Source organism: Ricinus communis, chromosome 7 (genome assembly GCF_019578655.1).
Source record: "Ricinus communis isolate WT05 ecotype wild-type chromosome 7, ASM1957865v1, whole genome shotgun sequence".
In the NCBI taxonomy this organism is placed as follows: Eukaryota; Viridiplantae; Streptophyta; class Magnoliopsida; order Malpighiales; family Euphorbiaceae; genus Ricinus; species Ricinus communis.
The window spans coordinates 26,595,802-26,622,153 of NC_063262.1; the positions used below are offsets into that span (position 1 = coordinate 26,595,802).

Here is a 26,352-nt window from a genome sequence, read left to right on the forward strand (position 1 = left end):
ACCACAAAAGTTTTGATATGAATTCCAGAAATGTACAGAACAAAGTGAGTGAAAAGAGGTGCCTGCTGTCTTTTTCATCACCATATCAATGCAGAGACCAGTACTACACACCTCACAGAGTTTAACCAGACCCAGAAATGGTCTAATGTTGCCAGATTTGCAGAAAGCTGCATTTGTTTCATGTAGCTGTTTATCCAGTCAAGAAATGACTGAACGAACTGAGTTTCATGAGATCCTGAAATGTTTGGTATGCCATTACGGAGCTTTATGAAATGTGATGTAACAATATGCTTGATCACAAATTCAATTACATTTTTCATTCTATTAAATTTCACTGCCCTCCATAACTGTTAAAAAGAAGAAAAGAAAGATCATATTTCAAGTAGAAATCCATCTAAGGATTCCACTGAAATGCTACAAAAGGCAGCAAAGATGAAAAAGTTGAATGATTTCTGATTTGTTTCCTATCTGTTTATTTCCGAATTTCTTTGAGCCCAGAATAGGCGGCCATCAACAATACACAGATTCAGACAGATAAATGAATTAAACCATATATGTCATGCCAACCTGTAAGATATTCATGTGAGGTACTCGCATAGTAGCAGAACCGCCTCTACAATTCCTCCTCAAGAATGCATAGAAGTAATTAATTACCAGTTTCTTGAGAAAAAGGGAATTTTTCCTTGCTCTCACATCCCCATGCGCTAGTAAATAAGTAAATCCCGACTCCTTTGCTTCTCTAAGAGCTGCAAGTTCATACTCTAGACTTGGATCTTCATCTGCTGACATGACACTAGAAGGCAATACTGAGGAAGCTTCTTCTGAAGTAGAAGTTCCTTGTTCTACTAATCTCTGATCGTGCATCAAAGGAATGTTTAGCTCCTCATTCCCATCACCAGCTGGGACTCCAGAATCCCTTGATATCACCGAAACACTGTCCAACTCTAACTCATTCAAGTTGCTTTCCAAGGCGAGATCTTGAGCCTCCCTTCGCAAAAACTTCTCGAGGCTTTCCACCAAAAGTTCCTCAAATGCATGGTGATCTTCCTTCCTGACATCTTTGTAACCATACCGGGCAACACAACGGAATATATGGTAGTCTTTTGGGCAAATTCTTCGAAAAAGAAACCTTTCCTCTTGAGGAACGACTGGGACAGGGACATACTTAATGCAAACAAATACTATGGTAGAGTGAATTGCTGGAAGGCTGAGTAGGAACTGCCCAAAGATTGAGGGAATACCTTGAACAAGCTCGTTGTATAGCAATCCAATTCCAGGAACTCTAACAGTCCCCAGGGTGGAGCCAAGTTCAAGCATGAAGTCCATCGAAATCTTCTCCCTTACCTCACTCTGGTATTTTAATACGCTCCCATAATTCCAAATGTACATAACACAAAGGAAACAACTAGCAAATACAAGCGGAAGCCATCCACCCTCTAATAGTTTTGATAGAACAGCAGACAAGTAGATGAGTTCTACTGAGCCAAAAATGAGTGGGAAACATAAAGCCAGAAAAATGTTGGTCTGCCAGATTAGAAGCATCACTAGAGTTACTAAGGTAGTGCTTACAATCATCACCCCAACCTCAGCTATGCCTGCAAGATTAACATGAATCACATAAGGAACACTTTCATGTTATAGGATTATAACAAAGATTAGCTCAGCTCCTCCCATATGAAAAAGCATCATGTCATTGGCAAGAGTTTAAAAACCACTTAGCATGGCATATAGCATAAAGACAATTTTGCAATTAAAATTCAATTGGCATCAGCACCATATCAACCTCAAACAGTAATGCAGATGATACCAACAGGTCTGTCCTTCAAAGAGAAACAAAAGAGAGTTGGGGCCTGGGGGAAGGGGAGAAATTAATTGAGAAACGGTTAGCTGGGTGCAGGAATCAGGCATTTACCATGTAAAACACAAACATACCATTGTATTAATGCTTGAAGAATTACTGGCACAATGTTATATGTGATAAAACAAGGATAAGGAATCAGCTAAAAAAACATCATGGTTTACAACTCTACAATTTTATTATAATTCTGATTACACGAAGAAATGCTTTCTGGGATAGAAAGGAAGAATATACTTAACCATATGCATTGGCAATATCTGTGGTGCTCCGGAAGATTGAAACCACAACTATGCACATAATCATTAAAAAATAATTGATTACAGGGATGTAGATTTGACCCATCTGCTTCTTTGATGTGTGAACTATCTTAAGCCTTGGGAAGCATCCAAGAGCCATAGATTGCTTAACACATGAAAATGTGGCAGAAATCATTGCTTGGCTTGCAATCATGGCAGCAATGGTAGCTACGGCAAAAACTGGCCAGAACAGACTCTCTGTTTTTCATAAGAAACAAGAATTGGAAGTGTCAAAAATGAGGCTCTTAATATAAAAACAATTTATAGACTTACATTTGAGACATTTCAGAGACAAAATGAAATTTAATCAGCAAATACTCTGACGGAAGAAATCACCTGGCACAGAAGAATAGAATATTGTGCCTGAAGATTGAGGGTATTTCATTAAATATGAAGCCTGGCCCATGTATGCTAGAAGAAGACAGGGAAATACTACAAAAGAGAAGGCAATCTGTGGAAGCAGTGAAGAATAAATTAGGAAAATCCATGAGGCAGATTCTTCAATAAAGAAACAAAATGAAGGTATGAACTATACAAACCTGTATGGCTTTTACATTGAAATGCCCTAGATCAGCAAACATAGCTTCAGCTCCTGCAGTGACAGATACGTACATTCCATCATTAAACTGGCATCTTGTCTACAATTCTCTAGGCAACTTTACAGATGGATATATAATATTGAATAAAATAATCTGAGCGTGTCTTTGCTTTTACCGTGTTGAATACCCAATTTAAAGTAGCCAAGTATTAATGTTATAGTGCATGTCATAAACCACTAAAGTTCTCCACAACACACCCATACGAATGACAAACAATGTGCTAAAGAGACAGAAAAGCACTCCATTCATCATCTAGTTGTGAATGAGCTGAATTACTTTTGGTCTAATAGTGAATTATCTCAGCAGGAAAGCAGGACAAGGCATAAGATAGTCCAAAGCTGGAGCAAACTTATTGACAGTTTAAAGGAAAATCAATCCGAAATTGATTGTCCAGGATTCCTAATTAAAAGGAGGCTTATATATTTTTAAGTCAATGTGTCTCTCACTGAATTGCAAGCCCGATTGATTCAATAAGTTTTTGCCAATGACCACGATCACTGAATAGAAACATTAGACTAGAAGCCCATATAAAAGGAGCACCTAGGAAAAAAAGGCCATACAGTTTCCCGATCAATAGGGACAGGAGGACCTTTTTGGTTGGGGAGAGGCCTTCTGAGATATTTTTGTCCAATGTAATCAGCAAAATAGTTGGTATACCAATCATAAAAAGGAATTTGCAGATTTAGGTTCATTAAAGTGTTTAACTTACCAGAAAAATACATACCACCATCCTAATACCCAATATCACAGTGAATATTCAAGATTAATTACTAAATACATAATGGGGACTCCCCACAACATGATGTGTGTACTGAGTGGGACAGCTTAGAAACAAAAATGCGAGAAGACACCTTATTAGGCAAAGGGATGATGAGAATATCTAAGTGGATGAAGCAAATCCACCAGTGGTGCTCATGGTTTAAGTCATACCTGTAATGCACAGAACACAACCACCAAGAGCTGACCATGCTTTAACACTGTTCTTCTTGAAGAAGAGATAGATATAGGCTGGATTGAATGCCCTCAGGACGCTAATATCATACGTCACTAGATTGTAAATTCCAATAGAAGCCAAAGAGAAGAACCACAAAGCAAGTATCGGAGCAAACATAAAACTCACTTTCCCAGTACCAAACCTCTGTATGCTGAACAAAATGACCAAGACTATGATCGAGACAACAACCAGTGCAGCTGCAAACAAATAATCAGATTATTAGGCTTTTTAGTGCAAGAATCATACTGGACCTGTTAATTTCTGTATTATAATAAGTAGCTATTAGTTAACGGCCCCAAAATAGAGTAGACTGGATCTCTTTTCTGTCAAAATACAGAATATTATGCAGAATGGGGCAAATGTGTCAGGTAATTAATCAGCATATTCAGGAATCTAGTGCATTGACAATTAAATAATTTTCGGAAATATGCTGATGGCATCAGGTTTATTTATGAACTGCTATCCTTCAGACTATGCTAACCCAAGAAAATATGCTGTCAACAATCCCACACATCCCTTAATAGCAGTCCAACTACCAGAACTTTCCAAGAATTCTTTATTTCATCTCTATAATATTTCTTTAGCATATGAATATGAAGGGAGTAAATAAAAAGAAAGATACCTACTTGTGCCAAATCCCCGTACTTGACTCTGCAGACCACTCATAGCAGACATCACTGCAAGATATAAATGTCATACTGTTAAATTAGCTTAACCTCAGACACTTAGTATTGATGCTATTTGATAACTATATCAGAACACTGCTGCAGTTTTTTGTGAATCTAGACAGTTAGAAATTTCACATTCCATTGTGAAAGACATAACTGCAGATAGAGTGCAAATAAACAAGTCTGGGAATCCATTATCGCTCACAGTAATGAAATGCAGAAAATTAAAGTTGCGAAAACTCCCTAAGTGGAAGCAACAAGTATCACGCTCAAAAGTATGCATCTTAACCATTATTTTAAGCTTTCAAGGAACAACTAGTTTCAACCTTTTGACATTATCACTGAAATCAATGCATGAAGTTGCAGACATCAGCCTGTAGCTATTTTAGGGCAATACCTACATTCTTGAATAATCCAGAGTACTAAATGGTGAATAGCTGGTCTAACTCAGCCAGTTGTAGGACCAAATAATTATGCCAGTGGCAAACAAAATATTTTTGGTCCAATCCTACTATCAGTCATCATCATCAGTGGCCTATTATTCATTACTTACCTGATATTGCTGGGGTTAGAATACCATCTCCTATAACCATAGAAGTTCCCATCAGAACCAACAGCAAGAGCATAGTTTTCAAGGTTGACCTCCTCTCTAAAGCATCTTTAATATTTAAAGCCCTTTCTAACTCTGGAGTAGGCAACTTGAGCCTAAAACTTGAGATTTTTTCATCAGCCTGTTGACGATTTGGCAGCATGCTAACCTTTGCATATCTGCATATCAGCGAGTACAAAGCAAATGTTCCTCCTGCAGTCAGAATTACCATGTGTTAACCAAGCTGTTATCTGCTAAATTACCAGCAATAAATTATAAAAATTAATAACTCTAACAAGAGAACTCTTACCTTCCCCATTATCATTTGCTTTAAGCACTACAAAAACATATTTTGCTAAAGGAATGAGAGCAATTGTGTACATAACTAGCGATAGAGCCCCCAAGATATCAATTTCAGACTCAATGGTCACCTTACTGAACACGTCAGCAAAGACGTACAAAGGGCTTGTGCCTAGATCACCATACACCACGCCCAGTGTTTGAAATGCCATTGCAAGAATGCTCCAAGTAGAGAGATCCTGATGAATTAAGGTAATACCATTTAGTGATTTAGTTGATACCAAAGTATTGACGCTAGAAATTTTGTTATTCTATCATCATCAGCTCATGGTAGAATACCCTTCTATGAATATTGTTTAGTTAGAGTTAGGACTAATGCTCTTTGCACTTCAACTGATCTTTCCAGCCATGTATCATTGGTTTAATGCTAAAGCAAGACATGAATCTCCCAAAATATTGCACAAAAGTATATCATACTGTAAGGCAATAAAATATTGAACTTTATGTTTTTGGCCCCATCAGAAGTTATCTAATATTGAGGTTTAATTTTGCTCCTTTTAGCTTGTATCTTGTATACAAGCTTCAACTACGAAAATTCCAATCTTCCTCTGTTCCCACCATATCCTACATTCTCACTAAAACAATTAACAAAGAACTAAACCATGCCAGAACTTGATAGATTGTAACACCTAGTCATAAGTAGACTAAATCAGGCAGCACCGGAGGCTCCTGTTCCACAACAACTGCTAAATATTTTTACACGAAGCATTTCAGTAATATACAAACAGATGAGAGATGCTCGACCTGACTTCTAGTACTCTTGGCCCTTCTCTATGCTGATGACTATTTTATTCATTCCCTGCCTTTACAGTGTCAGAAAATTTGCAAAAAAAAGTTTGTCCTTTTCCTAAAGTTTTTGCTCCAATTTCATAGTCCAAGGTTCACAGTTTGATAAAAATATGACAGTAGCATAACAAACCCTATGAATTTAATAAATTCAAGGAAATGGATATGACATATGAGAAATGGGTCATGGAACTTCAAGAAAAGAAAAAAGGAAGAAACGAACAAATGATGATTAGTGGTGATTACTAATGAAGGTAATACCTTTTAACCAAAAAAATAAATAAACTGATTAAAGTAGTACCTTTGAGTGGTGGCCATGAGCACCAGCAATCTCCATGGCTTCAACATCAAAGGAATCAGTTCTTTTGGGCTTCTTCACCAACCTCCTCCTCATGGATCCATACCCATCCCTACTGTCATTCTCATCAAGCAAAGACCATGGAGGTGACTCGGAATCCACTTCACTCCCATCTACCCATCTACTAGACTCACCTCCTCCTCCTCCACCACCACCACTACTAGTACTACTACCCAGCAATCTTACACTGCTCTCTTCAATCCGATCTCCTTCCATCTTTTCCTCAAAACCCCACTTCAAATTACCTCAGTTCTTGTGTCCAAGACAATCTTTTTGACTAGTGGCTCCTATTCACGACCATTATCTTCAAGACCCTCAAGAAATAATGTGATGGGTAGAACCAAATTTCTCTTTTTTAATGGTAGAGTGGCTTTTATTGGCTGAAGATATTAGATGATAATGTTTTCTGCAATAATATCTACTAGTCTAGTAAATAATTGTTAAGATACAGTGAGCCTCGTGCAGAACATTATCATGGCCAGGAGAAAAGGACAAAATCAACCATCTAACTCCAGACGGGAGTAGAGATTATATTTTATGGTTTTATCTTGCTTGGCCTTTGGACATAACGTATGGCTTATTGGCCAGCTTGGCTCTGACTTCTTTCTATATACTAGCTTTGCTTCATCTTCCAGATTTTGTATTCCTGTTTGTTTTGATTAATTACCTAAAAGATCCCTGTAAAGATGACGATGAAGACCGTAACCTTTTCTTTTCTTTGAACAGTTTTGTTGCGAGATTTATGACCTAAGTCCCCTATATTTCAGGTTTCTATCTCGGAGAGAGTTGAATATTTCCTGTAATTTTTCAAGAGGGAAACAAAGTCCTTGGGACCCATTAGGCAGTTAGTGCAGTGGCCAGGCTGAGGCTCTGTAGAGCCCCCGTGAGGTGTGGGGACCCAAAAGGAAAGTTTAGTAGCAGTCTGCACCAAAGTAGAAACTTGCAAATTTCCTTGAGACCGTGTGTTTTCTTGTTGTATATGAAGCTTTTTGTGCTTCATGAATCATGAATCAAGAATCATGATGGAGTATTTTTTGAGGATCAGGAAAGATAAAAGGGTTCAGGCCCAATTCTCCTGTGGGCTATAAATTTTTAAATAAGCCTATCAACAAAGTTTAAAACCATAACAGAAAGCTCTATTCTATACGTGACACAAAGGAACAGGCTAATTTCTAGGGTTTAAGAGCTCTACGATTAATTGCAGGGCTAAATTCAATCTTTCTTTACAATCTTTTCGAGCCAGAATTCTTTCTCGAAGGTAATGTTAATCATCAATTCTTATTTTTCTCCATTATTTCTTTTCAATGTTCTCATGCAAACCCTAATCGGTAAATCGAAATGCCTTTTTCTTTTCTTTTTCAAACTCAATTCCTTTCTGTATGGTTTGCTTTCTCCTTTCTTTTTCCCATGTGGGTTTTGTGCATCTGTGAACTCCTGATGGTAAAAAGAAACCTGTTTGAAGGAAATTAATTAGAGCACTTCTTTTCTTGTTTCCCTTCTTTTCTCGAGTTATTTTGGGCTTTTAGCTATGTGGATTTTGTGTGTTTTATAAATTTTTGAGGTTATAACCTTATTTTGGAAGAACATAAGCAAAGCTCTCATTATTATTCTTTTTCTGGTGAATTATGTTGATAGGTTGGTGTGTTCTGGTTGTGACATAATGGCTAGAGTTTATGTGGGAAATTTGGATCCCAGAGTTTCTGAGAGGGATCTTGAAGATGAATTTAGAATGTATGGTGTTCTTCGCAGGTAATTTTGCTTTCTCTTCCTTTCTCCTTGTCAAATATACCGCTGCTGAATGCTTGTGCTTGTTTGTTTGTTGTTGTTGTTGCTGCTCTCCTGGTGTTGCTTTTTTTATATTTTTTATTAATGATCTATTTGTATTAACCTGAAGGCACTGTTCGGATTATTCTTTTTAGTATCTGATGCTGTTGGCCATTCTAGGGAATCAAAATAGATGAAGTTTTAAAATTTCATTCTTTTGCAACTTGCTACTTGGATTACTAAATTTGGATGAAGTAGATGAAGTTTTCCCTATTAGTTGACTTTTGTGTGATGAGGGATAGAATTTTAAGATGTTAAGGATTTAACTGGTAGCAAATTCTATTGAACTGGGGCATTGTGCTTGTATGTTTTGCAATTAAGTGCTGCAGAACTAGATGGGGAATCAGCATTTCCATTTTGTTTTTTCTCATTGTCAATTTTGGATTTCTATTTTAATTTCATTTATTTTCTGTCCCTTTATGCCAAAGCTTTGCTCTAAGGGGGTTACACTCCTGTGATTTTTGTGGTTGAAGTCTAGGACCCTCCTAAATTTTTCCTCACTAACTTTAGGGCTGAGGACTGGGGATGAGTTCTGCTTCTATATTCTTGGGTTTCTGGGAAAAATATTAGTTTCAACTGTGAGTGGCTTGTTAATTGTGATAAGATTATGCAGTGTGTGGGTTGCACGAAGGCCGCCAGGATACGCATTTGTTGAGTTTGATGATCGCAGAGATGCTGTGGATGCGATTCGTGCTTTGGATGGTCAGTATATAAAATTTTCAGGTTCTTTGTTGTTTATATTGACGATCTTGTGGCTTCATTTTATAGGTTTTCTGTTTTAAAAATTTTCCTCTGTTCTGTGTTTTTATTCTTTTATCATTATTAATGTTTATTTCCCTTTCTCTCTCTTCAATTTATATGTTTTTGTTCTGCTACATGTTAGAAACTTTTTGAAGTTTTAATTGCCTTTTTTCCTGCTTACACTTCATGGTAAGCTGACCATTGCATCAGAGGACTACATAACCTAGATGAGGAATCATTTTGAAGAATTAAGCTTAGATGCTAGTTTTTTTTACAGGGAAGAATGGGTGGCGTGTGGAACTCTCGCATAATTCCAAGGGTGGTGGAGGCCGTGGCGGCGGCAGCGGCGGTGGCGGACGCGGACGCGGTGGTGAGGATATGAAATGCTATGAATGTGGCGAACCTGGTCATTTTGCTCGAGAGTGTCGCCTGCGCATTGGGTCTCGAGGTCTGGGAAGTGGTCGTCGCCGAAGCCCCAGCCCAAAGCGCCGTAGAAGTCCAAGTTATGGGTATGGGCGCAGGTATCTTGAATGCCATTTTTTCCTCTCTCTCTTGTAATTCCACATACTTTCTCTATCTGTCCTTGAAGCTAAGTCCAGATTATGGGTAACAACAACAATGTGACTTTGTATTGTTTTTCGCCTTCTTCCCTTCCCCTTCTCTTCCTATGGATCAACTCCTGCTTCCTCTAGATCTAGAATCATTTTCTCACTTCCTGTTTTCTTTTGCATTTAAGTTAGAAATTGAAATTGATGTTTGCATCTCAATTAATGGGCTTCAATTGGAAGCTTGATCATGTCTACATCATTAGTTGAATACAAATGCATGGAAAGGAAACTTCCTTCATATGATTATTATTGTATTAAGAGGGAAAATAACTGCAAGCACTATGATTGCAAATGCTTCTATATTTTAAAGGATTGAGTTATTTTCTCAGAGTATTTGCTTAGTTTATAACAACTTTTGGTGATTAAGTCTGATTAAATGCAAGATGAATATATTGTAATCTACTCTAATGAAGATCTAAGTCATGATTAAAACATGCAGCACATATTATGCCTTGTTGTTACTAACTTGATCTTTATATATTTAATGCCCTTTTAATCAGAGTTTTTCTTGTTAAGAATATGGGTGACACGGCTTGCTATTTGAAGTTTTTATGTCCTTTTCATTTGTTTAGCATGCTATATATATATATATATATATATCAAATGATTGCCAGTTGGGAAAGACCTTGTTGGTCATGAGATTGCTTATCTATCTGCATTTTTGGCTTTTTAAAAATTGTCTTTTGTTAGGAGTTACAGCCCTCGTGGTGGTAGAAGATCTCCCAGACGCCGCAGCGTCTCACCTCGCCGTGGTCGCAGCTACAGCAGATCCCCTCCATACCGTCATGCCCGCCGTGATTCTCCTTATGCTAATGGGTATGGTGCTTCAATTTATTAATTATGCGGTGATACAATTATACTATATGTTTACCAGCTGACCGTTTAATGCTGTTAGAGTCAATGATGTTTTGTACCTAATACTTCAAAAGTAAAGTTGAGATACTTGAAGTTCAATTAGTGTCTATAAAAATCCCAATAAAAAGTGGGAATCATGTAATTCTTGCCTTTTATGTTGGTATTGGTGGTTCTTTAATTGTTGTGTCCAAGAAATGTTGCTCATGAGTACTGAAATGCTGAGTTCTAAAATTTTGAAGTACTATAATTTTCTGCTTAGATGATTGTTTTGTATGTGCAGAGATTGAGTGCTGGAAGCCATAACTGAAGCAAGATGGAAGGACATCAAAGGAAGCTCTATCTGCTATACTGTTGTTCTAGTAGGACCAGTTGATATTAGTTGTGCTCATGTCATGACAGTGAGGTTTGTTAGAAACTGGATTCTGGATGGCTTCATCAGTTTCGGCCATTAAAAAGGGTACTCGGGATACCATTTTGTCGGCTTGCTGTCTCAGCTGCTTACTGAATCTTGGAGGTCTCTTTCATACTTTAAAATACAACCTTATTTCTGTTTATAATGCTTAATCTTGACTTATTATGGTAGTATTAATATCTGTTTGGGGTAAATGACTCTAAAGGATTTGTGTGTTTTGTTTTGAGGTATGGTTTTCGGCTAAAACAGCATCGTTTCGCCACTTTACTGCATGTTAGTGCACACGGTTTTTCTCCATTGCTTCTCTGCACGTTACCTTCTCCTCATCGCCCCTGCATGTTATACAACTTGAATCACATGTTGAAATTACCAAATGTTCAGAAACTTGGTTGTGCACGACATTTTTTACTGTATTCTTCTGCAACAAAGCTTCTGTCCCACTTGCGACCTTCACACTTCACTAGCTGCTTCAAGAAGGTGAAGCTGATCTTATTGTTGTCCCTGTACTGCATTCTTCTGCAACAAAGCTTCTGTCCCACTTACGACCTTCACATTTCTGATGGCTGCCCCAAGAAGGTGAAGCTGTTCTTGTTGTTGTCCCCATCTCTGCTCATCCGCACTTCGTCCTCCATAGACTTGCTTAATGTTGCTTTTTCAAGTACTGCTGAACCTGCAAAGCATACAACCTGTTCTTATGCAGTTTGCATCAGCAAAGTGTCATGATCTAGTTTAGATCTCAACTTCTCATCCATGCATCAACATGATTTAGTCTAGATCTCAACTTCTCATATATGGGTTCAGTAGTATAAATGCCCTTTGGGCTTTGGGCACCTCACTTTCCAAGAAACAGGTAACAGGTGAATTGCTTCAAGTGTTGATGGAAACCTGAGAATTGATTTTCATGATTTTCCAGTACAAGATAAAATGTATCTATAGTCCATATGAATCTTCAGGGGAAGGATCTAAAGATAATCCCGCTCACAGGTCACAGTTGTTTCAGTTTCTGGGATGGTACTGTTGTTCCAGAAACTTCTTTATTCTGGTGCTTCCTTGGATTTTTGTACTTGATTCTACTACATCTCAACTTGTTTTGGAACTGATAATGATCTCCCTGGATGCGAACCATGCGAAATCAAACTTCAAGCACTTTGTACCTTTTTTTTAATTATTATTTTGTATTTTTTGGAGGAGGAATAAGCTAAGAGTTCCTTCACATACCCAAAGCTCTTTATGATTCCCTTAGAACATGATAGTTTAATGATCTTTATGATTCCCTTGAACTTCTTGTTCTTGTTCTTGTTCTCGCTAGTTCATTCTTATAATGTCAAAAGGGGAGAGAAAGCGCACATGACTTTTCCGTGGCCCATGAATGTGGGGCCATTGATGCCAGTTTTTTCAAAGGATTGCAGATAAGCTAAAAATCAAAGTCCAAGAAAATTCCACTTCCATCAAATTGAAGGATCCTGCTGCCAAAAAGAGAAGACTCTGAATTTCCTTCAATTGTGCGTAGAGCCTGCGATTGAAAGGGCAGGTAGATAGAGATGGAGATGGAGAATTGCCTGGTAACAAAGAAGCACAAGTTGGGAATTTTTGATATTCTGAAAGAAGCACTGCTAAACTTCAGCAAGAACATCAACTTCTTAATCTTCTCATTATTGGCTTCACTTCCTCTGTTTCTTCTTGTCAGTCTTACTATGAAACCCTACTCCAAACAACTCTTGCTGAAACCATAAAAATTCTATCAACACCTCATGACTATGTAAGCCTAGATGACAAGATCCAACAACTGCACGAGAACTTCTCCTACAGATTGATTCACCTATTTCTACTTTTTTTTTGGCCCCCTTCACCTCCTTGAGCTTAGCGCCGCGATTGTGACTCTTAATTTAGCATCGAGGATATATACAGAAGGGAGATCGATGACATTCAAACAAATGGCGCAGAGACCTATTCTCTATGAAACAGTGCGCCCTGCTTTCGTTACGTCATTATGTGTTGTCTGATTGGAAACTTGCACCATACTTGGATTTGTGTGGTTGTTAACGAACTACCATGTCTTCTGGAGGAACGGATTGTTTGCTTGGATTTTTGGGGTGGCTTTTGTGATGCTGCTAACCAAGTACTTGGAATGGAGCGCTTGGTGGAATGAGTTTTCTGGTATCGATTTTGGAGGAAAAGATATACGGAGCTGAAGCATTTGCTCTATCGGCATTTTTTGGCAGGGGTAACAAGCGACAAGGGTGTCTCTTGATGCTTGTTTTCTTTGCTTGGCGGCTACTTCTGAGGTTGCCATGCATCGCTACAAAATGCTATGATGGGGGGAGAGGGTGGTTCCTAGTTCAATTGGGTTTATTTTGCATTGCCAATGTGATAAAATGGGTGGGCTGCTTGGTGTATTTCTATGATTGCAAGAGGCAGAAGCTGGAGAAGAAAGTTTATGATGCAGGAAGAGAGGTTTAATAAATTAGGTAAACACGTTGTGTTGCTTCCCCTTGTGTTTATGTTTGTATATCTAATAGAGACTAGAATATTGGAAGTCAGATAAACTGGGAACCTCTTTCCTTTTAGCATTGACCTTTTCATTTTTTCCTTTTCTGAGTGCAACTTAAATTAAGTATACCGAAAAGGGATGTAACTTATCCTGATATTGAAATTATAGGCTTCAGGGTGATGATTACTTTACCAGTATAGGTCACAACGACAGAAGAGGGAGTTTCTCTTCTAAAGGAGAGGAAAGAAGTACCATATCCCATTCTTCCCATCCAAACTTCTGATCGCACATGTAGAAACTAATTAAAATGCTTTCTGAGAACAACCAACTAAAAAAAGAAAAAGCATTTTTTTTAATGTAACTGAATTGCCAATAAGAAATTGCATACTCTCAGGACTAAATATAAAGGAATGGAGAAACAACTCTCAACTCCAACAATCAAAGTACAAGCTCTCCCTACTTAAACCATACTCTGAAAATTACTAAAAGCCTCAAAGGCTTATTCCACGGCCATTGGCAGATGGACTATTTCGTTGAAAGATGAAGGGCGACACTATAGATAGCTTGAATCCTGCTTCTTTAGTTTTCTTTTTCAAAATTCCATCATTTTGCTTTCGCATCAATCACCTTCTTTGCAAAAGATGGCAAACAGAAAGCAGCAGAATGAATCTGGAATTTGAAGCACAAGTTAGTATCACGGCATAGGAACAATATTACAATCATGTCTGAGTTCAAGAAAATTCAATGGCTGCAGAACATAAAGTACCTCTGAATTATAAAATTTCAAGGGTCTTGTTGATTTGCTATCCTTAGCATCTATAGGATTCACTGGATGCTTGAAATCAACAGAAGGTCCCTCAGTAGAGCAAAGCATGAAACCAATTACCCCACTAAGAAAATAAAAGTATCCAACATCAGTAACATAGAACACCACATATCCACTAAGGCATTACCGCAATCAAAGTAGAGAATCAAAATAAGGAAAACGGATATACAATATGCCTAATCCCACGTGAAACTCTCAGTGAAAAACCAGTAGAAAACATAAAAGCTATCCAATTTTGAGAGGGAGATCTCCATTACGCACACAAAAGAGTTAGGGCAAGAGGAAGAAAAGAGAGGAAGCATAAGTAGAAATGTGAACCTTGGATAAGTCGGAACAGTAGTCCAAGCATAATTGACAGAGCCTTTGAATATCTGACGGCAGTTTGCTACGATATCCTCAATGATGTGCATATGAAGCCATATGCTTTCTGCCTGAGTACACACAACTCCACCAGGACGAAGAGCCCTTGCTACTGACTCAAAAAAGGGTTTCTCAAAAAGCTCTTGTGCAGGACCTGACCGAACAATGCAACAACTTATATAATGAATCTATAATTCCTGTGCTAAATATATGAGTTATAAAAGCCAACAGATTGTGGGGATATCATTACCTATCGGATCAGACGAATCTACTATAATTGCATCATAAGTTCCAGCAGGAGAGTTCTTCAAAAATGCAACACCTGTAAAATTTGATGCAAATTCCAGCAATTATTAAGTTTATATGTGGAATGGAAGGAAAAAAATGACAAAATAAGAAAGTAACATTAAAGGGATAAACTAAGAAAGTAGCCATTCATACCATCACCAACATGGAGAGTCACACGGGGGTCCTCATACCCAACTGCTATATCAGGAAAAAATTCTTTAGAAACCTGGAAAACAAAAATAGTGCACACAAATCAATATTGAGGCTCTGCTCAGAATAAATTTATTGGGTCCATAAGTCTGCACAATTGAAGACCGTTCGAGATTAAGCAACATAATAAAGTGGCAGTGCAAGAAGAACATCCAATTCTTTTAGAAAAACAAACTTTCTGACTATAACATCTAAGCATAGAAAATAAGGAAATGCTCAAAAACAAGAAAGAAATCTTTAAATGCCGTACTCACATCAATAACCATCTTGTCTATTTCACATATGTCGATATGATCAATGGAAGAGTGCCGAGCCACTTCCCGCAGGACCCCGCCATCTCCTCCACCAATGACCAAAACCTGAAGGAGAAATGATACAGTGAATAATTAGTAGGACAGAGGAGAAGAAAAATCAAGACATCTTCTGTTGCGCATCATGAACACTATCATACTTCGGCAAAGAATGTCACTTCAACCAAATATTCACAAAACTGAGATTTAATCCTGAGTGAAAAGGATTGGCACTTGGATACTCAATGTCTACAATTTTCCTTTTTCCTTCTTTCCTTCTACATTCTTGAAGGCACAAATATTGTCCAATTAAATGAAAAAAGCACTAGATCCAGAAAGTAATTAATATCCGAAAAGCAGCAAAGCAAAGACAACTATAACATATAAAATCAATCGCTGTGTCTTTAATATCTCACTTGAAACCTTAACAATGAATATGGAAGTATAATTTTCTGGTCTCTTATGTTTGTGCATGCATAAGAATTGCACCATATGAAACAAATACTGCATCATGTAGAATCTCAACCATGATGAAATCATCCTATCAATGTCAATGGAAGCTTTTAGTTTCACAAGGACACACAATATTGAATCAGGTAAGACAGACTTGTCTATCTCATTGCATGACAACCAATTCTTCCAATAGCACAAATACCTTCTGCGGATTTGGTATTGAGCAAAGTGGAAGGTGGGTTATCATTTCCTGATATGCACATTCATCCCTCTCTGTAAGCTGAATCACCCCATCCAAAACAAGAACTTTCCCATATGTTGATGACTGCAAAAGGTACAAGAAAATAAGATATAATATGCATTTTATTGCATCATATGGGCGGGTAAAGGATATTAAATTAACATGTTCCTAAAGCATCAATCACCTGAAAGACCATGACATTCTGGTAGTCAGACTTCCCTTGAAACAAGATCTTCTCCACTTTCAAGGAATGCGCCTCCCCTGCAGATTTCAGATTAGGACATTGCTTTTAATAAATACAGTACAACAGACAAAAAGTGGAAATTGGAAATCGAGCAGGAAAAGATATATTCTACAGAGAAAGCAACGCTTCAACTTCCAAGACATTGCATACAGAAAAGCATAAAAAGGAAATGCGTTAAAGAGGCAGAACAGAGTGAATAATTTTAGCCGAGTAAGCTCCTACAAATTGCAAAATACTCATTGATCAAATAATTAATTTTAGCAAATTAAGGGGAAAAAGGCAGGCTACACAAACATCGGTGGAAAGAAATATAAATCTCAAGCGATTAATATACTCAAAATACAATTACAAAATTTGCATTATTAGAAAGAGAGCAAGATGGGTTTATTGGCAACCCAATCACGGAGTCTGGTTACATTCTAAAACGTAAGGTTTCTTCACACACTTTTAACACATATAGCTCCAACAAGAACAATAACCAACACGCGTTCATGCAGCACACCATCCAATCCATAGCTACTAACATTGAAGAAAAATGGAAACTTTAAAAGTATCACAAACCCAGGAATCATACATTGAAAAGAAAACCACCCAGATAAGGAAAACATGCAAAGAACCATGTAAGCAAAAACCCAGAATTAAAATAAAAAGAAAAACATAAAAAGGAAAGGAATTAAAGAAAGGACCATACCAGGCCACATTGGGCTAATCTCAGAGAACCAACCAGGAATAACAGAGGATATATAATCACTATTGCTAGTGTTACCCTCTGTGTCCATCGCCACAGCAGTAGTAGCAGAAGAGACACCGTTTTCAATTTCTAATTCATCTTCTCTTGGCCTTTTAACAGGCAAATCATTATTAGAGACAACAGCAACAGTTTCTTCTTCAGCCATATCAAAATCTCTGTATTATCAGTATTCGTGTCTCTAGAGAAAACCCAAAAGCCAAAGACCCCCAAAACCTAAAAGAAATATAAGTACCCGAAACAAGAGACACTGAAGCGAAGCCACACAATCTTTGGCTGTCGCTTTATATAAAGAAGAAAAGCAGCAGCAAATATACAATTAATTTTATTACATGAAAATGAAAATTGAGAACAATAATATCACGCAGAAAGAATCTGCTTAATAAAGACGCCTACTTTGTTGCTTTTTTTTTTTTGGCTCTGTTTTTTTGGGATTTTTGCAAATTGCGAGGAGAGAGAGAGAGAGAGAGAGAGAGAGAGAGAGAGAGAGTGGCTATGACATGAATGATGAAAAAAGTACAAATATAAAATGATAGGGCTCTCAATTAGGGTTGGCAACTTTGGGATGGGAGGTTTATCATTAGTTTTTCATCATTAAAATATTATTCTTTTTCTTTTGTTTATTATATGCTTTTTCTTGTTAATTAGTTATAATTTTTTTAATTTTTTTATTTTAAATTTTTTAATTATACATAGTTTGGTATTGCTGTAATCTTTTGGAGTCTGCTTTTATTCGCTTTGGAGAAAAACATTAACTATTTTTTTAAAAAAAATATTCTCTAAAAGTTTAATTTTTTAAAAAATATTTATTAATTAATAATACTTCTTTTATAATTAAAATTACTATTTAATTTGAATATTAGTTGTTTACACTTATAAAAATAAATAAAAAACAAGTCATTATGAGAAAGTTGCTCGTGTATAATCTAATGGCTTAAGAAGAGATCAATTAGGATATTAATATTAACTGTGATTAAGTAAAATTAATTATAAGATTTAATAATTTTATCTTCCTTAAAAATATGATATGCAATTAACAGTTAGGTTTTTTATTGAGTAATGCTTTTGTTGTCCAACAAAAATAATATGTTTAAAAAATAATTATAACATTGTATTTTTCTCAAAAAAAAAACATTATATTACATTTGAAATCTAGTAAAATCATTTACTCCCAAAAAAATATAGTAGATTTATATGCTTTTATTCATACTAATTTTTTTATTAACGCACATAAATTTTAATAATTTAACTCATTATTATATATTTAATAAATATATATACAATTAGTATACCAGTCTATTTAATAAATTAATATATAAATTATATTACATATCTATAATAGCTATAATTTGTATTAATATATTGTAGATGTCTATTTAAATATAAATTACTAATCTTAAACTAAGATTTATTTAGTATAATTTCATCGTTTCAATTAAAATATTCTTCTATATTTTTTTGGTTATTCTTTATATTAGTGTTTATGGGTTATTTTTCTTTACATTTACTTTTTGTACTATTTAATTTGTTATTTATGATTCCTAATTTTTAAACAATGATTTACTAAAAATATATTATTTTATTATACAAAATAAGTACTTTTTTTTAATAGTTTTATCCGACATCTTTATATAATCATTAATAAAGGTGATTATGTTGTTTATAAAATTTTCAATTATTCTTTATTTTCACTCTTGTTAGTTAAATATAAAATCCCAATTGACTTAGGATTTTAGCTAAAATCCTACAAATATTTTAGTTAATAGAAATTAGTAAATAATATCCAATTACAAAGATTAATCATAAATTAAGTCGATTAGTATATATTTAACCAATCTCAATAAAATACTATGCAAAAAATTTTTAGTAAATACATTTATCTTTTTCTTCTCCCCTTTCTATATACATGGAAAATTTTAATAATTGGATTGTTATTATTCATAAAAAAATAAACTTAAATATTTTTTCAACATTGAAAAGTTATGTATATCTAAATTTTACTTTTTCTTTTTGTTGGATTTGTAGAAGTTTATTTAAACTAATATCATAGAAATAACTACTAAGAGGTAGAAAATAATGATAAAAAGCTTCTTCAATTTTGCAAATAATGTTTTGCTAAAAAATAAAAGAAAATCCTCTTGATTTCTCTCATAAAATAAAGAAATTGTAGGCTATAAAAACCGATAATTTTCAATTTTTAAAATTTTATTTATTAACCAGTAATCAATTTGAAAATTTGATTTTGTTCTTCTATAAGTAAATTATAAAATATATATTTTATAATTAATTGAAATTAAAAAAATAGTTTTCAGATTATCTTAAACAATAATTTCTAAATATTCACATGCACAGTTTTGATAAATGGGTAATCAAATGAAAGAATTTTATACTGAAAATCTCATTATAAATTATTTAACTAAATGAATGATTAATATTATTAATTAGTTTTTAAGATATTTGATAACATGAATGTATAATAAGTTTAATTGAGCTGGATTTTCTAAATATAGCTTCATTAAGGTTTTTAATAATTATAAATTTAGTTTAAACTAATATAGTAATTAAATTACATAATTGTTTTTATATATTAGCTAAAATTTATAGGATAAGTATAAAAGGACAACTAATTACTTACAAAATGTCAATATGGGTGAAAATAAATTTTTTTGTGGAAGAAATGGATATAATTTCCTTAATGTTAGTTCCATTTTTGTTGAGAGTTTTACTCAACTTTTAGCTGTTGTAGGGCTCCTCGTTGGTTCTTAAGTCTTATGATATGGTAATTTTGCACTTGGTAATTATAAAAATTATAATTTTAGAATTTAGTTATTGATTAATAACTTATCAAAATTAACTAAATAATTAATAAAATATTTTTAGTAAATTTTTATGTCCTTAATTTTCTAAGATAATGATATTAATCTTATCTTAAAAATAGTATACTAATTATATTTTAATATTATATTAATTAATAAATTAGTTTTTAGTTAGATAATAATTTTAATTTTAAAATGTAACATCTTGGATTATATTTTTAATATTATATTTAATAATAATAAATTTTTAATATATAATAAATTTGTAATTCTAATAGTAGTAATACTAATTATAATATTAAATTATACAATACTAAAATTAATTAATTAATATTTTTAAAATAGTTTTTATGTTATTGCATTAATAAAATTTTAAAATTATACAGAATTAAAGACATTTAAAAATAGTTAGTTTGTCATTATTTTTTAAAATATTATAAGTTAATATTAAATATTGAGATTTTTTATTAAATTTTATATATAACTTAATCTTATAATCGAAATAATAATAATGCTTATGCAACGCACGGCTAAACAATAAGAAATAACATAAATTTATAATATTATATCATAGTTTTTGGTATTGTATAATATAATATAACTAGTGTTTATCCGTATGTTCTTGTTATTATTATTTTGATTATAAAATTAAATTGATAGATATAATTTAATAAAATATTTAATATTTTATATTAATTTATAATATTTTAAAAATAATAGCAAACTAATTATTTTAGATGTCTTTCTTAAGTTTTTAAAATTTTAAAATTTTTATTATTACAATAATATAAAAATTATTTTAAAAATATTTATTAATTAGTTTTAATATTATATAACTTAATACTATAATTGATATTAAGTTTATTATATAATCAAAAAATAATTTATTATTGAATATAATATTAAAAATATAATTTAAGATATTATTTTATAGAATTATAATTATTATCTAATTAAAAATTAATTATTTAGTTAATATAGTATTAAAATATAATTAATATGCTAATTTTTAGGATAGAATTAATATCATTATCTGATTAAAAAAATATTTATTAGTTAATATAATATTAAAAATATAATTAATTTATTATTTTTATGACTAGAGTAAGTATTTAATTAGGAGTATAATTTATTAATTAATAAATTAATAGTAAAAAGACTTCTTCAATAAATATATCCGTCCTTCACTCTTCTCGCAGTTTTATAATATGTTATAATTAAATTATAGTGTTTTATCTCTATATAAATTTTATCTTTATACTACTACTAATTATTAGTTTTTTATTAAATTATATTAAATCAGTAAAAAATTAAATCAACCAATTTTAACAATACTAATTATAAGATTTTTTCAGTAAATTTATCTGTCCCATTCTTTGCACTTTTATATATATTATAATATAATCAAAATAATAATATAACTGGACGAGCTATAATTGTCAAAAACAAATACTTTCTATTATAAAATAGATATTTTGATTACCTCTCGCCTATGCGTTATCTAATTTATCATCTTATTAAATAAACAACATAAGAAAAATATATCAAACTTTATGATTAGGGAGGGCTAGAAAGATAAAATAAATAAACTCAAAGCTAAAAGTATATATTTTGTTTTGACACAATAACATAACGCTGATATATATATTTTATATTTATTTATATTCTTATATTAATAACATTACAATATAATTAATAGATTATATTTTTAAATGAGATACTGATTATAATTTTAAATAATACTATATTATTATTATATTAACTGGTAAGTTATTTTTTATTTAAATTATGATTTTTCAATATAATTATATATTAATTAATAAAGTAATAAAATTTTACGTAAATTTTAATTATTTTAATTTACCTATCTCACATGTACATAATTCATACGTCACATAAATAAAAAATTTATTCAGCAAAAAATATTATTTAACATGAAACAATTACATGGTAATTGCAAAAATTAACTATGAATTATCTTCTTAAATCCAAATCACTAACTGTACCAATTTTAAATATTTATTTTCTCTAAGTGTAGAATTGAATAAGGATTTATAGTTAAGATAAACCAAAAAAAAAAAAAATTAAAATAGCCATCACTAGGAATTAGCTCAACTAGGATTTTTAATTTATGCATATATTAATACCAATAAGCTACTTAGCACCATCAAACAACCATTATCTAATTATATTACTTTTTTCAGAAAAATAAAGATTTTAGTTACTCGGGAATGTTGACTGACAGAGGAAATAAACAATTGTTTTGCTACAATATTTTATTCAAAACGAAACTCTAGAAAGCGATACGACAATTACAGTCCTAAAAGTTAGATTCTTTTATAATTACCTTAAATTTTATATTCTTATGATTAAATGATAATAATTTTAAATTCAACTTTCTAACTTTAGTATTTACACTTTTTCTTTTTAAGCAAACTTTAGGACATAGATTTGATGAAAGTCGATATTTTAATTTGAATAAAATATTAAATTTTCAAAATTTTCTTTCTTTATTATAATAAAAGATTTAAAACAAATCAAATTTTGAGAAAAAAAGGTTAATTTAGTGGTGAAAAGTTATTTTCCATATACTTATTTAAGCTAATGATTTGAAATTTTATTTGAAAGTTTGAGGATTAAATTGTAAAAGAAGTTAAGACTTATAAAATAAATTATGTGGTTATCCCGTTGGAAAAGGAAGACAAATTGGGTCAAAAAGTACAATTTAAAATATAAAATAAATTAGAACCATTGTCGCATATATTTAATGATCTGATTTTGTAGCCATAATGATAAAGTAATAAGAAGAATGGACCGTTTTCATTTGTCCATAATTGGAGAAGCTCAGTGTAACACCCGGAATTTTTATATATTTAATAATGAGTTTTTATTTAAGTTAATTTTAGCTTCATTATTATTGGGTTTAATTTGAAATGATTTAATGAAAAATTTAATATTAATCAAATAAATGAGTTATTTTCTATACCCAATTAATTTGAAATTTTAAGAAATTATTCAAGTAAATTATTTGAGAAATGATTATATTTTGGTTATCCAAATGCATATTTATATAAGTAAAATTATATATTGAAAAATTTTGGAAGAAATTATAAAGGATGTTTATAAAAGAATTTTGGGAAAATTGGTATTATAATTGATTAGTAGTATTAAATTTTAAGTTAGAAATTTATTTTGGAATAAGGATTAAAAGTATAATTTTATTTTTGTGAGGGTTTAATGGAAATTTGTGAGTTTGGTATTTTCGTAAATAAATATGTCGGTCAGGGGTATTTTTGTAATTGTGTATTTTCAATAATTCGGTTTTGGCCCAAATTAATTAGTTAAGGGCTTAATTGAAAGGCTAAAAAGAAGTTTGGGGTCAAATTGGAATTCTGCAGGATGAAATTGTAAGTAATTAAGAAAGTTAAGGGACCAAATTGTAATAAGGAAAAGTTCAGGGGTCAAATGTCGATATTGAAGGGAAAGAAATCGGGGAAGAAGAAAGGAGGAGAGAGAGAGAGAGAGGAAGAGAGAGAGGGGAGTCGGTGGCGGCCGGGCGTGGAGTCTTGGCCGACGGAGGCGGCGGCGAATGGCGGCAGCGGCCAGCCGGCGTTTCAGCGAGTTGGGTGGCGATCGGCTCTCGGCTCTTCGGCGGCGATGGCGGCCTTTGGGGTGGCCGGAGTTGCAAGATCCGGCAAAGTGAAACTTAGAGTGGCAGCCCGCGTTTTGGGGTTTTCCGTGAGATCCGGCCGGAGGATGGACGATCGGAGGACGTATCCCGACTCTCACCAAGCTTCGCGATGGCACCGGTTTCGTGGCGATCGGGCTTCGTTCGCGAATCGACGGTCGAGATCGTCTGCAAATCTCTCCGGATGATCGGGTGTCGGATCGGAAAATCGGGCGAGGGATCGTCATCGGTAGCGTCGTTGTGAGTCCGATGGTGTGTTCGACCGAGCGATCGAGCGTCTCGGTAATTTTCTCTGGCCGTTGATCTTAGAAATCCTTGATTTTAAATTTGTGTCTATTGGATTATATTGAGTATTTGATGATATTTGTGAGTCATAAATATTTGTCTGTCAGTTGGCCTGCCAAAGTCGTATTTTTTGTTGTGTGGCGGAGTCGGGAAATAGTGAAGTTTGGGGACCCGACTCCCGTTGTTTAAATTGTTTGATATTTGAAATGTTCTTCTGGCAGGTCCTGGAACCGTTTTTACGGGGTGTAATGTTCGTGTTGTAGGGGAGGTTCTGCCGAATTTTCGGTAGTTCCTGAGTCGAGATTCTTAGACAGTTAGTCCTAGGAGTCTAGACCTAGGATTAATGATCGATTGTCTCAGCGTATTGATAAATTATTTTCCATGATTAGATGATCTGTCTGTTCGGCTCGCTCCAACCGAGGCACCGGAGCAGAGCTAGGAGGTCGCCAAACCTGTGAGTTAAAGTCATTTAATCATTGCGCTATTGCTAAGTTTGATTTTAATATGCTATTTTGAAAGTTCATGCTTAATATGGTTATTAGTTTCGCAACGTAAATAATTTCACTGAATTATTCGTTATTAAAGGTAAAATAAGTATTATTATAGTAATGTTATGATAATACCAAATATTATCAGTTTTCCACATGAGTTGTCTGATGTCTTACTCTTAAATGTTAATTGTTATTTATTATATGTGATGATTTCGATTTGGGAAATGTGGCTTGTAGAACATGCACTTTGATGGGTTACATCGGGCAATGATTATGGACATAAGGTTATTATGGATTTGTTTTCCCCGATCGAGCATTGCTCTCTGAGTTGATTGATTCTGGGAGGTAAGGTCCCTGGTCGAGCATTGCTCTCAGGCGCCGATCTTATTGGATTAAGAGAGCCGAATGGCTACTAGATTTCTTATTTGGATACCTAAGTGACTGTGACCGGAGGTAAGGTCCCCGGTCGAGCATTGCTCTTGGGGGCGCCAGTCTTATTGGATTAAGAGAGCCGAATGGCTACTAGATTTTGGGGTTTAGGGTTCTACCGAGCCACTCGTCCCGTGAAAAGTAAAAATATATTTTTACTTATTTATTTATTAATTTATTATAGTATGATTGGTATTTATGTGCATGGTTTGATATCGATTTGAATAATCTATGTTTTCCGAGAAGAATGCAATAGTCCCCGGATTATTTGATTTTAACTCACTCTAGACCGGTCTCCATTTATGTTTTTTCGGATTCGTGATCGTTAGTTCTCCTGCGACTCTTATTCAGTAACCCGACTCCTTCATCATCGGGTGATGTATTTGATTTGGTATGTAAATTGGTAAATCTTAGATTCTCCGCAGTAGTAATTAGTAGATGTATCAGTTGTAAATTTTCTGAGCTTCGGGTCTCACCTAGTTTTTCTGGTAGACCGAAGTAATTTTGTAAAGTGTAACTATTAAGATAAATTGTGGCTTTAATAATATTAATTTGAGATGAGATTTGTTTAAATCAGTGAGTGTCAGGCTTACTACGGGTTTCGGTGGCTTTAAGCCTACCCATTCCCTAGTGCCGGTCACGGGCCCACGGGTGGGGTCGTGACACTTAGGATGCCTTAGCACTACAATCAATTGTAATTTTATACATGGAGGGCAGGTTATTGGGTCATGTTGGATAATGGATTTGTTTATTCAATGGACAACTGTATATATTTTAATCAGTTTGATATTTTAATATTTCTTATATTTACTATATATAAAAATAGAAACAGGGGTAACAAATAAATATAGTATATAGATTTTTATTAATCATTAATTAATTAGATTAATATGGTATTTAACTATTTTAATTGGATAATATATACCATATATAATTCATTTAGTATAAACTTAATTCTAAAACTTTAATTGTAGTAATATTTTAAATCAATAATGATTCTAATATTAAAAAAATAGAATATTAATTTTTATCTTTTATATTATACATGATAAATTATTTTTATTATATATATTATTTATAATCACAAAAATAACATATTAATTATATTTCTAATATATTTTTATATTTAGTATAGTATCCGTATAATAAATAAAAAATTAAAATAACATATAAAATAACTATTATAATAATAAATAAAAAATGGGCATGTAAATTTATAATACAGATTTAAAATATGTTTTATTTTAATTTTTAAATATAATAAAATAAATAATTAATATATTTATGTACACGTGGCTCTAACTAGATAATTGAATATGGATGTCTTATAAATTGACCAAAATAAACTAGGCAATAAATTATAGAAACATTGCTTTTGAAGATATGAGAATCAAATTTCCAAAACTTTGATAAACAAACATTAAAATAAAAGGAAAGAAAAGGGAATTCAATTCACTTGATTGGTTGAAAAACACAAATGCTATAAATCTGCCAGCTGTCCATTTCATTTTACTGCAGGTGCATTGTACTGCCTTCTCAACCAT

General features: G+C 33.3%; 3 protein-coding genes and 1 pseudogene across 9 annotated transcripts; 2 read left to right on the plus strand and 2 right to left on the minus strand.

Annotated features, from left to right (window-relative positions):
* Positions 1 to 291: 291 nt before the first annotated feature.
* On the minus strand, positions 292 to 7,242 carry LOC8262007 (putative potassium transporter 12). Its single transcript, XM_015728445.2, has 9 exons — positions 6,452 to 7,242; positions 5,315 to 5,543; positions 4,969 to 5,217; positions 4,374 to 4,424; positions 3,684 to 3,944; positions 2,694 to 2,746; positions 2,491 to 2,605; positions 2,098 to 2,352; positions 292 to 1,595 (listed from the first exon to the last, which is right to left on the minus strand). Exons 1-9 carry the CDS (start codon positions 6,722 to 6,724, stop codon positions 544 to 546), a joined length of 2,538 nt encoding a protein of 845 aa, XP_015583931.1. The 5' UTR covers positions 6,725 to 7,242; the 3' UTR covers positions 292 to 543.
* A 246-nt stretch (positions 7,243 to 7,488) lies between these two features.
* On the plus strand, positions 7,489 to 12,228 carry LOC8262005 (serine/arginine-rich splicing factor RSZ21). Of its 7 annotated transcripts, XR_007216669.1 has the most exons (8): positions 7,489 to 7,766; positions 8,144 to 8,257; positions 8,946 to 9,034; positions 9,351 to 9,594; positions 10,372 to 10,497; positions 10,817 to 11,050; positions 11,176 to 11,221; positions 11,330 to 12,228. XR_007216669.1 is itself a non-coding variant. In XM_002534278.4 (6 exons), exons 2-6 carry the CDS (start codon positions 8,169 to 8,171, stop codon positions 10,821 to 10,823), a joined length of 555 nt encoding a protein of 184 aa, XP_002534324.1. In that variant the 5' UTR covers positions 7,489 to 7,766; positions 8,144 to 8,168; the 3' UTR covers positions 10,824 to 11,142. The 7 variants fall into 7 exon arrangements, 4 of the variants coding, with proteins under 4 accessions (XP_002534324.1, XP_015583932.1, XP_015583933.1 ...); XR_001536346.3 differs by having other exon boundaries at positions 11,176 to 12,228; XR_007216670.1 differs by lacking the exon at positions 11,176 to 11,221.
* A 153-nt stretch (positions 12,229 to 12,381) lies between these two features.
* LOC125370653 lies at positions 12,382 to 13,515 on the plus strand (annotated as a pseudogene).
* Positions 13,516 to 13,768: 253 nt separating this feature from the next.
* On the minus strand, positions 13,769 to 17,599 carry LOC8262009 (spermidine synthase 1). Its single transcript, XM_002534275.4, has 9 exons — positions 17,043 to 17,599; positions 16,292 to 16,368; positions 16,069 to 16,191; positions 15,378 to 15,482; positions 15,067 to 15,139; positions 14,876 to 14,947; positions 14,584 to 14,779; positions 14,206 to 14,329; positions 13,769 to 14,108 (listed from the first exon to the last, which is right to left on the minus strand). The coding sequence occupies exons 1-9, from the start codon at positions 17,245 to 17,247 to the stop codon at positions 14,043 to 14,045; spliced, it is 1,041 nt and encodes a 346-aa protein (XP_002534321.1). The 5' UTR covers positions 17,248 to 17,599; the 3' UTR covers positions 13,769 to 14,042.
* Positions 17,600 to 26,352: the final 8,753 nt, after the last annotated feature.